At 38.0% G+C, this 11,627-nt stretch overlaps 1 protein-coding gene across 2 annotated transcripts; it reads left to right on the top strand.

The window, feature by feature from the left end:
- Positions 1-2: 2 nt before the first annotated feature.
- Positions 3-11,473, top strand: LOC134235666 (uncharacterized). Of its 2 annotated transcripts, XR_009985457.1 has the most exons (6): positions 3-38; positions 1,879-2,106; positions 2,341-2,468; positions 6,285-6,385; positions 8,066-10,606; positions 10,769-11,473. XR_009985457.1 is itself a non-coding variant. In XM_062717805.1 (5 exons), the coding sequence occupies exons 2-5, from the start codon at positions 1,929-1,931 to the stop codon at positions 8,589-8,591; spliced, it is 933 nt and encodes a 310-aa protein (XP_062573789.1). In that variant the 5' UTR covers positions 3-38; positions 1,879-1,928; the 3' UTR covers positions 8,592-11,473. The 2 variants fall into 2 exon arrangements, 1 of the variants encoding a protein (XP_062573789.1); XM_062717805.1 differs by having other exon boundaries at positions 8,066-11,473.
- The last annotated feature ends 154 nt before the right edge of the window (positions 11,474-11,627 follow it).

Raw genomic sequence — 11,627 nt, 5'->3', positions numbered from 1 at the left:
AACAAACGTTGCTGATGCTGAGAAGAAGGGGGAGTACCGTAAGTGTGGATTTTTGGATTTTTCTTTGTTTTAAATTTTCTCTAGGTTCAGAATTTACACAATGCAGTTTTTTTGGACTGGACCTAACTCTGGGTTTCATGTTTTTCCCTCATAATCGTGTATAGATACTGATTTCTCATATTCTAAAATGTTAACAGCTTGAGGATTTTTATGTTTGAAGGAATTTGTGTCAAAAGGTAAAAATAAATCTTACCTGTTTGAATCTGAAGACAATGGTTGCATCAAAGAGTATGAACTGTATAAAACTCACTAAATGCTATATCAATGAGTTTTATAGTGACATGAAGTACAGTATCAACATTTTATTATTACATGGATTATGCATCTAGGGATGGACATTTATAGCTCTTAAATTAATATTAACACGTGCAGTATGTGAAATTGGTTAACTGCATGTATCTGCTCGATCATTATGTACATAAGACATCAAAATGTTGGAAAATTTCAAGTCTAACTGTTTAATGAATAAAAAAAAAGGTTGAAAGTCATGCATCTTTTTTTCCTTAAAAATTGATGAAGAAATTTTAAATTAGGACAAAATTCTACATTGTTATCACCATGATCACATCATTCTTTTGAAAATTAAATTATTATTGTTTTAAAGCCAGCTGCTGCTTAGCAAACTTTTATAAATTCTTAGATACCACAATATATACTTGATCATGTTTATATTTGAGATTAATAAAGGATGAATGCAGGTCGATTGAAATGTATATGAATATACCGGGCCTGTCAGTGCAGATGGATGATCAGCTGACATGATACAGTCAGGCTACCTTTAAGTTTATAGAAGTACAGCATAATTTGTCTTCAATATTTCCAATTTTGCCAATATTTTAAATTTAAAACTTCAAATTCAAAGGATACAGCACCCTTTACTAAAGACTTAGCCCTGTATATTTTTCTCCAATATATCATTAAACAGCTTCAGTTACTGCATGTGTCATTAAGGAAGGAATCCATCCTTCACTGAATTTCTGTTTTAATATGAGAGGTATTCAAGTCAGTCTTAGAAATCCTTATAATTTTTATAAAATTATGATTTATATGCAAGAATAAAACTATTTACATGATTTTTAGCTCACCTCAACGTAGTCGAGAAGTGCTTATGCTATAACCCCTGCGTCGACCTCCCAGTTAAAGTTTTAGGCGCAGGTCCATTTCCAAGTAACTATAAGCCCTACCTGGACTAGGGATGGACACTACCAGACTTGCTTCAGATGCTGGATCTGACCTATATTTTCCAGATGAGTGACCAGGTTAAAGTTTTTGGAGCAGGTCCATTCCCAAGCCAAACTTACATGGCTTGCTTTGGATGCTGGATCTGACTTACATTTTCCAGATGAGTGACCACATTAAAGTTTTTAGAGCAGGTCCATTCCCAAGTATCTAGAAGCCCTACTCTGACCAAACTTGCATGGATGATGCATCTAGGGATGGACACTACCAGACTTGCTTCGGATGCTGGATCTGACCTATATTTTCCAGATTAGTGACAAGGTTATTCCCAAGTAACTATTATCCCTACCTGGACCAAACTTGCATGGATGATGCATCTAAGAATGAACAGTCAAAACTTGCTTCGGATGCTGGATCTGACCTACATTTTCCAAACGAATAACCAGGTTAAAAGTTTTGGAACTGATCAATCCCAATGAACTTTAAGACCTATTTAAACAGAACTTGCCTGAATATTGTTGTCAGAATAAATACTGATTGTTAAGAAAATATGATGTGAGATTTACATAACTTTAACTGATTACATTATAGAGGTGAGCTTCGTAATCTTTGATTACCTATGTTTTATTTTATAAAAAGGGAGAGTGCTCACTCATCAAACCTCCCTTGGTTACAATGGTGACTGGGGAATGACCATGTTCCGGGTGAGCCACATCTCTGTGAGTCGTAGACAGCAATGGTCGTCCACCCACCACACCTTCTTTGGTACCGTCCAGCCCCGGGGGAAGCAGCCATGCTTTAGGGGGCTCTTTCTGGGGGTCATAGCTGGGATCCTGCTGACCATTGGTATAATGTTGACCTGGATAGGTATGTGTATCGTAAATGTATGTTTTATCTTCAAATCTAGTATTCTGAGTGTATTCTGTGTACATGAATGCGGATAAACATTTACAAAACTTTGTATTTAAGAAGTACTATTTTGCAACTTAATGTCAATTCTAGTATATGTATCCTTTTTTGTATAGAGGTTTTGAAAGTAGTAAGTAATTATGATAAAAGTTACATTGATTTACTGAGGCATTTTATTTTGATTCTCTATAGCTGGATTAAGTGGTATTGTCGAAGCAGGCCCCATCTTGATTGGTTTTTCTCTCATTGTGTTCCTTGTTGCTTCATGTCAGTTCTTACAAGCCAGAAAAGAACAGCTTCTGGAGAGACAAGCTGAGGAGGTAAGTACAGATAGGTCAACTCAGGTGGCTGAGTATTTAAGTACAGATAGGTTAAGTCAGGAAAACAAGGAGGGAAGAACAGATAGGTCAACTCAGGAGGCTGAGAAACTAAGTACAGATAAGTCAGAGGCTGAGGTGTTAAGTACAGATTCATCAACTCAGGAGGCTGAGAAGGTAGGTACAGATAAGTCAGCTCAGGAGAATGAGGAGGTAGGTACAGATAGGTCAACTCAGGAGAATGAGGAGGTAGGCACAGATAGGTCAACTCAGGAGAATGAGGAGGTAGGCACAGATAGGTCAACTCAGGAGAATGAGGAGGTAGGCACAGATATGTCAACCCAGGAGAATGAAGAGGTAGCTACAGATAGGTCAACTCAAGAGAATGAGAAGGTAGGTACAGATAGGTCAACTCAGGAGAATGAGGAGGTAGGTACAGATAGGTCAACTCAGGAGAATGAGGAGGTAGGCACAGATAGGTCAACCCAGGAGAATGAAGAGGTAGGTACAGATAGGTCAACTCAAGAGAATGAGAAGGTAGGTACAGATAGGTCAACTCAGGAGACTAAAGAGGTAGGTACAGATAGGCCAACTTAAAGAGGCTTAAAGAAGCAAGTACAGATAGGTCAATTCAGTGGACTAAGGAAGTAAGTACAGGCAGGTCTTCTCAGGACCTAAGTACAAATACGTCTGCTCAGGTGGCTGAGGGGCTAAGTACAGATACATCAAAACAGGGGGCTGAGGAGCTAAGTACAGATAGGTTAACTCAGGAGACTTGGGATCTAGGTACAGATAGGTTAACTCAGGAGACTGAGGACGTAAGTACAGATAGTTCAACACAGGACGCTGGAGATCTAGGTACAGATAGGTTAATTCAGGAGACTGGGGATCTAGGTACAGATAGTTTAACTCAGGAGACTGGAGATCTAGGTACAGATAGGTTAACTCAGGTAACTGGGGATCTAGGTACAGATAGGTTAACTCAGGAGACAGGGGATCTAGGTACAGATAGGTTTACTGAGGAGACTGGGGATCTAGGTACAGATAGGTTAACTCAGGAGACTTGGGATCTAGGTACAGATAGGTTAACTCAGGAGACTGGGGATCTAGGTACAGATAGGTTAACTCAGGAGACTGGAGACCTAGGTACAGATAGGTTAACTCAGGATACTGGGGATCTAGGTACAGATAGGTTAACTCAGGAGACTGGAGATCTAGGTACAGATAGGTTAACTCAGGTAACTGGGGATCTAGGTACAGATAGGTTTACTCAGGAGACTGGGGATCTAGGTACAGATAGGTTTACTGAGGAGACTGGGGATCTAGGTACAGATAGGTTAACTCAGGAGACTGGGGATCTAGGTACAGATAGGTTAACTCAGGAGACTGGGGATCTAGGTACAGATAGGTTAACTCAAGAGACTGGGGATCTAGGTACAGATAGGTTAACTCAGGAGACTGGAGATCTAGGTACAGATAGGTAAACTCAGGAGACTAGAGATCTAGGTACAGATAGGTTAACTCAGGAGACTGGGGATCTAGGTACAGATAGGTTTACTGAGGAGACTGGGGATCTAGGTACAGATAGGTTAACTCAGGAGACTTGGGATCTAGGTACAGATAGGTTAACTCAGGAGACTGGGGATCTAGGTACAGATAGGTTAACTCAGGAGACTGGGGATCTAGGTACAGATAGGTTAACTCAGGAGACTGGTGATCTAGGTACAGATAGGTTAACTCAGGAGACTGGAGATCTAGGTACAGATAGGTTAACTCAGGTAACTGGGGATCTAGGTACAGATAGGTTAACTCAGGAGACTGCGGATCTAGGTACAGATAGGTTTACTGAGGAGACTGGGGATCTAGGTACAGATAGGTTAACTCAGGAGACTTGGGATCTAGGTACAGATAGGTTAACTCAGGAGACTGGGGATCTAGGTACAGATAGGTTAACTCAAGAGACTGGGGATCTAGGTACAGATAGGTTAACTCAGGAGACTGGAGATCTAGGTACAGATAGGTAAACTCAGGAGACTAGAGATCTAGGTACAGATAGGTTAACTTAGGAGACTGGAGATCTAAGTACAGATAGGTTAACTCAGGAGACTGGGGATCTAGGTACAGATAGGTTAACTCAGGAGACTGGAGATCTAGGTACAGATAGGTTAACTCAGGAGACTGGGGATCTAGGTACAGATAGGTTTACTCAGGAGACTGGGGATCTAGGTACAGATAGGTTAACTCAAGAGACTGGGGATCTAGGTACAGATAGGTTAACTCAGGAGACTGGAGATCTAGGTACAGATAGGTTAACTCAGGAGACTTGGGATCTAGGTACAGATAGGTTAACTCAGGAGACTGAGGACGTAAGTACAGATAGGTCAACACAGGACACTGGAGATCTAGGTACAGATAGGTTAACTCAGGAGACTGGGGATCTAGGTACAGATAGGTTAACTCAGGAGACTGGGGATCTAGGTACAGATAGGTTAACTCAGGAGACTGGGGATCTAGGTACAGATAGGTTAACTCAGGAGACTGGAGATCTAGGTACAGATAGGTTAACTCAGGAGACTGGGGATCTAGGTACAGATGGGTTAACTCAGGAGACTGGGGATCTAGGTACAGATAGGTTAACTCAGGAGACTGGGGATCTAGGTACAGATAGGTTAACTCAGGAGACTGGGGATCTAGGTACAGATAGGTTTACTGAGGAGACTGGGGATCTAGGTACAGATAGGTTAACTCAGGAGACTGGGGATCTAGGTACAGATAGGTTAACTCAAGAGGCTGCGGAGATGAGTATAGATAGGTCAACCAAGGCGGCTGAGGATGTAGGTACAGATAGGTTATCCCAGGAGGCTAAGGAGCTAGGTTCAGATAAGTCAACACAGGAGGCTAAAGAGGTAGGTACAGATAGATCATTGCAGGAGGCTGAGGATGAAGGTACAGATAGTTAGCTCAAGAGGCTGATTTGATAAGTACAGATTTGCCATTCCAGGAGGCTGGGGAGCTAGTATAGAAAGGTCAACTCAGGAGGCTGAGTAGCTAGGTACAGATAGCTTAACTTAAGAGGCTGGGAGGGAAGTACAATTAGGTCAACTCTGATTTGATAAGTACAAATAGGTCAACTTAGGAGGATTAGTAGCTAGGTACAGATAGTTTAGTTCAGGAGGCTGGCAGGGTAGTTCAGATAGGTTAACTCAGAAGGCTAAGGAGATAAGTATGGATAACAGATTAGTACAAGCTATGGACGTAGCACCCTCTGAACCCTCAGGTTTTCTCTCTGTTACACTGCATTCAACAAGCAGTTTAACAAAGTGAAAACAGGTGGGTTCTGACATTGTGGAAATAGTTACAAGGAGGTTAGTACAAATAGATATAAGTCAACTCAGGACGCTTTTAAGGTCATTTAAGGAACACAAATTGTCATCAATTTTCTGTGATTTTGATTAAACTAGAGAATTCTGTAGAACAGGAAAAAATATCATTGAAGTAATTCTGTTGCTACAAATTCAGAAGAAAAACAAAAATCTGCTTTAAAAATTTGTAAAATTTTAAAAATCAAACCAGCATATTGCTTTTAGATTCAGGATTAGAAAGTTAAATACATTTCAAGCTCCTCTAACACAAGATGACTGCAAAAGTTTTTCTTTTCCTATTTTGACTGATTAAAGGAATACTCTGACGTGGAGCAAAAATATCATGTAAATAATTTCACAGTGTGTGTATTTATGTAGCTTATTCCTATGTTGGGTTAAGACATTTTTTTAATGTTCAAAATATCAAGAAATTTTAAATAAGAATTCTGATTTACAGCAGAGAAGACAAGCCATAGCCACAATGGCAGTAAATCAAGACGGTGATAATCCCCCAGAGACTGTCATTATTGAGGCCCTGACCCCAAGTGAAATGTACAGGTAAGAGTGAAATTTACAGGTAACAGTAATATATACAGGTAAGAGTAAAATGTACAGGAAAGACAAAAATGCACAGGTATGAGTGAAATGTACAGGTAAGGGTGAAATGTACAGGTATGAGTAAAATATACAGGTAAGAGTGAAATGCACAGGTAAGAGTGAAAGTTACAGGTATAAGTGAAATGTACAGGTAAGACTGAAATGTACAGGTAAGAGTGAAATGTACAGGTATGACTGAAATGTACAGGTAAGGGTGAAATGTACAGGTATGAGTGAAATGTACAGGTAAGAGTGAAATGTACAGGTATGAGTGAAATGTACAGGTAAGAGTGAAATGTACAGGTATGACTGAAATGTACAGGTAAGGGTGAAATGTACAGGTATGAGTGAAATGTACAGGTAAGAGTGAAATGTACAGGTATGAGTGAAATGTACAGGTAAGAGTGAAATGTACAGGTAAGAGTAAAATGTACAGGTAAGGGTGAAATGTACAGGTAAGGGTGAAATGTACAGGTAAGAGTGAAATGTACAGGTAAGAGTGAAATGTACAGGTAAGAGTGAAATGTACTGGTTAAAGAGAAATGTACAGGTAAGAGTGAAGTATACAGGTAAGAATGAAATGTACAGGTAAGGGTGAAAGTTACAGGTAAGAGTGAAATGTACAGGTAAGAGTGAAATATACAGGTAAGAGTGAAATATACAGGTAAGAGTGAAATATACAGGTAAGAATGAAATGTACAGGTAAGGGTGAAATGTACAGGTAAGAGTGAAATGTACAGGTAAGAGTGAAATGTACACGTATGACTGAAATGTACAGGTAAGGGTGAAATGTACAGGTATGATTGAAATGTACAGGTAAGAGTGAAATGTACAGGTATGAGTGAAATGTACAGGTAAGAGTGAAATGTACAGGTAAGGGTGAAATGTACAGGTATGAGTGAAATGTACAGGTATGAGTGAAATGTACAGGTAAGAGTGAAATGTACTGGATAAAGAGAAATGTACTGGTTAAAGAGAAATATACAGGTAAGAGTGAAATATACAGGTAAGAATGAAATGTACAGGTAAGGGTGAAATATACAGGTAAGAGTCAAATGTACAGGTAAGAGTCAAATGTACAGGTAAGAGTCAAATGTACAGGTAAGAGTGAAATATACAGGTAAGAGTGAAATGTACAGGTAAGAGTGAAATGTACAGGTAAGAGTGAAATGTTAGAGTGAAATGTACAGGTATGAGTGAAATGTACAGGTAAGAGTGAAATGTACAGGTAAGAGTGAAATGTACAGGTATGAGTGAAATGTACAGGTAAGAGTGAAATGTACAGGTAAAATTGAAATGTACAGGTAAGGGTGAAATATACGGGTAAGAATGAAATGTACAGGTTAAAGAGAAATATACAGGTAAGAATGAAATGTACTGGTGAGAGTGAAATATACAGGTAAGAATGAAATAACAAGTAAGAGAAAAATGTACAGGTGAGAGTAAAATGCAAACCAGTGATGTGTACAATAGTGAAATGGTATTAAAGGTTCCCATGTAGATAATATGAATCCTAAGGTGTTTCTTGATGGTTTTACAAAAGAGTGATGACTTTCCCTTTCTTTCTTATGTTTTAAAGAGTAAATATAAATCAGAAGATAATTTTTTTCTGCTTTAAGGGAAACTTTTATTTTCTTGTAGCAGCACGGATGACAATGCCCCACCCAGCTACATGGAAGCCACCGAATCTGATCTGAACCACTCTGTTCTCCTGCCGGAGGAGGTGAACGAGCAGATAGAGGACCCGCCTTCTTACGCTGAAGCCATGAGCACTTCCTGTGTAGAGATCTGTACAAGAGGGACAACTCCAGCCAGTGTGTGCTGGATTCCTCCTTATTATCCCCATTTATCTCCCCCTGAACATTGTTATTCGAGTCTCAGCGGGCCTCCTATAATGATGACGTCGTTAGACGGGGAGGAAGTGGAGGACGCCGAACGTCCAGTGATTCTGACGTCGTTAGATCGCGAGGGGACGGAGAACAATGAATCTCCAATAATCATGACATCATTACATCCTTACAGAGTGGAAAATAACGAGCCTCCTATAATAATAACATCATCACATCGGGAAGGCTTGAGGGACAATGACCTTGAAATCAGCTCAGATGTGGATGAATTCTCAGACACAAGCAGTTCACGTAGACCCAGTGAAGAAGTCCAGAACTAGAGTCCTGTGATTTTACAATACATGTAGCTGTTTATATTTTTGTAATGATGCATAGGCAGTGTAACTTTTTTTGATATTCGTGAAGTCATAGGTTATCCATCATTGCAAATCATGGATTTGAGTCCACAAGCTCCCTCATAGAGAGAATCATTGTGAATCAGTGGTGGGTTACAGAGGATGTACATGTAGGTTATAAGAAGGAGCCCCGTGCAGTTATTGTGAATTCAAAGGCATTTTATGATGATTTTACAAAAGCATAATGATTGTTTAATATTTAACTCACTTCAGATAGTAATATATATGTTAATCCAAGATTATGAAACAAACTGGATTGAGATGTGATTAATTGTCTTATACTTGTATTCAGTCAGTTGAAAAAGCAAATTCTCAAAAATGATTTTGGGGTGGTATTGTTGTACATGTGTATCTGTTGTTAAGTCAGTGATTGTGCTGTTATTTCATCATCTGACCATAGTACAAGTGGAATTACAGAGTACATTACATCACACATTTCATACAGAGTTGCTCATATATAGTTATGAAAGAAGGCAGGGGAGAGAGTTGGAATACAGTTCTACAGAAAACAGAGTGCCATTTACATCTCTTGCCTTCAGTGTACTGACATTTTCATGATGTATGCTAGTATTTTGTTAGATCCAGTGTTATAATCTGGATTATTTTTTCTACATATCATATTTCTTTTTAATTTATTTTTAAGTTTGACATAATAAAATGTACATTTTTTTTTTGTAACATGATGAGGTGGTTGTGAAGTTGAGATGACTATCAGTGCCGCCATTTTCAGCACCTGACCATCTCTGGAAACTTTATTTCAATACAGAGTGTTTTTGTTTCAATAGTATTACATATAAATACTATTTTTATACTCATCTCTGTAGATGTATATTTTATCTGCCTGCTGCAGAAGCTTAATATATGTATTGTATACTGACACTTTTATTCAGATTCTGAACATTCGTGCAGGTTTCTGATGCAATGGTTTACTTTGTTTATAATTTCTATCTTCATCAATAGATACATTTTATTGTAAGAGCGCCTTGATGAGGAAACTTAATTTTGTCTGGTAAAAAAAAGTTAATTGAGTTTTAATTTGTAGTATTGTATTTACAAAGAAGAGTTTAATCTTTTCAATATCCGTGTAAAAAAAGGCTTGCTTCTTGTAAATGTACTGGTTCCCTAAAGAAGTTTTTTGGAAAGATTTTTTTTCCTAATATTATTTATTGTTCAAAGTTATTCTTGTATACATTTAGTTAGCCAAAGACTCAAGTAAGCTGTTCTAAATTATTCATCTCATTTTCTGTTTGGCTGTCAGTAAAGTTTTTGATTTTGTTATGTTCATTTCTTTTACTGGACCAACTTCCCAAAGCAAGAAAATTCAATTTTTTCCAAATGTGAAGGGTTAAAACTTTTACCCGTTTTGTTTTACAAATTAATTCTATGAGGATCTAACTCACATGAGCTGTAAGCTTTTCTGATCACCTTTGTCTGGCACCCCTCCTTCTACCTGTGTCTCTCTATCCAACTGAAAACAGACAGAAAGCATCCTTAGGTTTAAAAATCACTTTTCAAATGAAGGGTCATGACCACTTTCAAAGGGAAATAATCATAAAAAGGCAAAAATGCAATTGGCTTCCATAAGTAATCTCATTAGAACCTCTAGGCCAGAAAAGTTAAGATTTGTAGAAAGTTCAGTATACTAAAATTGTGTAATGATGAACTTGAAGTTGACCTTTGTTAAGAGGTAGATGTTACTCAGGTGAGCTCTGTGGCCTTTCAATTTATCACTTTTTAATACTGTAAGTATAATTACATGTATATTTTTATGCCCCCCTTCGAAGAGGGGAGGGCATATTGCTTTGCTGCTGTCTGTCGGTCGGTCGGTATGTCGGTCTGTCGGTCCATTTAGTTTCCATTCATTTTCTTCACAACTGTTGCACATACTGAAATGAAATTTGGTATACAGGTATATCAAATGAATATCTAGGTCAAGTTCTGTTTTGGGTAAGATCGCACTATAATTGACAGAGTTATGCCCCTTGGACTTAGAAAAATTCCAATTATTTGCAGTCTCCGTTTATTTTCTTTACAACTGTTGCACATACTGAAATGAAATTTGGTATACAAGTATATCAGATGAATATCTAGTTCAAGTTAAGTTTTGGGTACGATCGCACCATTTTTGACAGAGTTATGCCCCTTGGACTTACAAAAATTCCAATTATTTGCAGTTTCCGTTCATTTTCTTTGGAGAGGTGGCACATATTAAAATGGAATTAAATATACAGATTAGTCAGATGAATATCTAGGTCAAGTTGTGTTTTGGGTATGATCGCACTATTTTTGACAGAATTATGCCCCTTGGACTTACAAAAATTCCAATTATTTGCAGTTTCCATTCATTTTCTTTGGAGAGGTTGCACATATTGAAATGGAATTTAGTATACAGATTAGTCAGATGAATATCTAGGTCAAGTTTTGTTTTGGGTATGATCGCACCATTTTTGACAGAGTTATGCCTTGGACTTAGAAAAATTCAAATTTGTGGGGGAGGGAGGGCATAAGTGTTTTACAAACATCTCTTGTTAATCCATATGTTGATTCTCCTCTCAAAACCAGACATTCATTTAAGAAATTGTTTTCTATCAGATAAAATCATTGAATTCAAACTTATTCACTGATATGATCCAGTTGTGTATAATTTACAAAAAGAAATGATAAAAGCATAGAGTTTATTGCATACAAACATTTATATTGTAGAAAAAATGTTTATGAATGGATCAACATTGCTTGTTACTGGTATTGTTTATATGTTCATGTATTTGTATAAAAAAATAAATATTTTATTGGACAATATGACTTCAGTATTGATATTTTAGTGAATACAGAACATGAAACTGAACATCTTTATCATTCAACAAACCTTCCCCTTCCGCCAGTACTGATATAATCCCCTCACCTTCTCTAGTACTGATATCATCCCCTCACCTCCCTCAGTACTGGTATCATCACCTCACC

Source organism: Saccostrea cucullata, unplaced genomic scaffold (genome assembly GCF_032062105.1).
Source record: "Saccostrea cucullata isolate Sc308-1 unplaced genomic scaffold, CSIRO_AGI_Scuc_v1 ctg192, whole genome shotgun sequence".
NCBI classification, from domain to species: Eukaryota; Metazoa; Mollusca; class Bivalvia; order Ostreida; family Ostreidae; genus Saccostrea; species Saccostrea cuccullata.
Note: the sequence above shows the minus strand (reverse complement) of the source record. Positions and strands in the feature narration are given on the sequence as shown.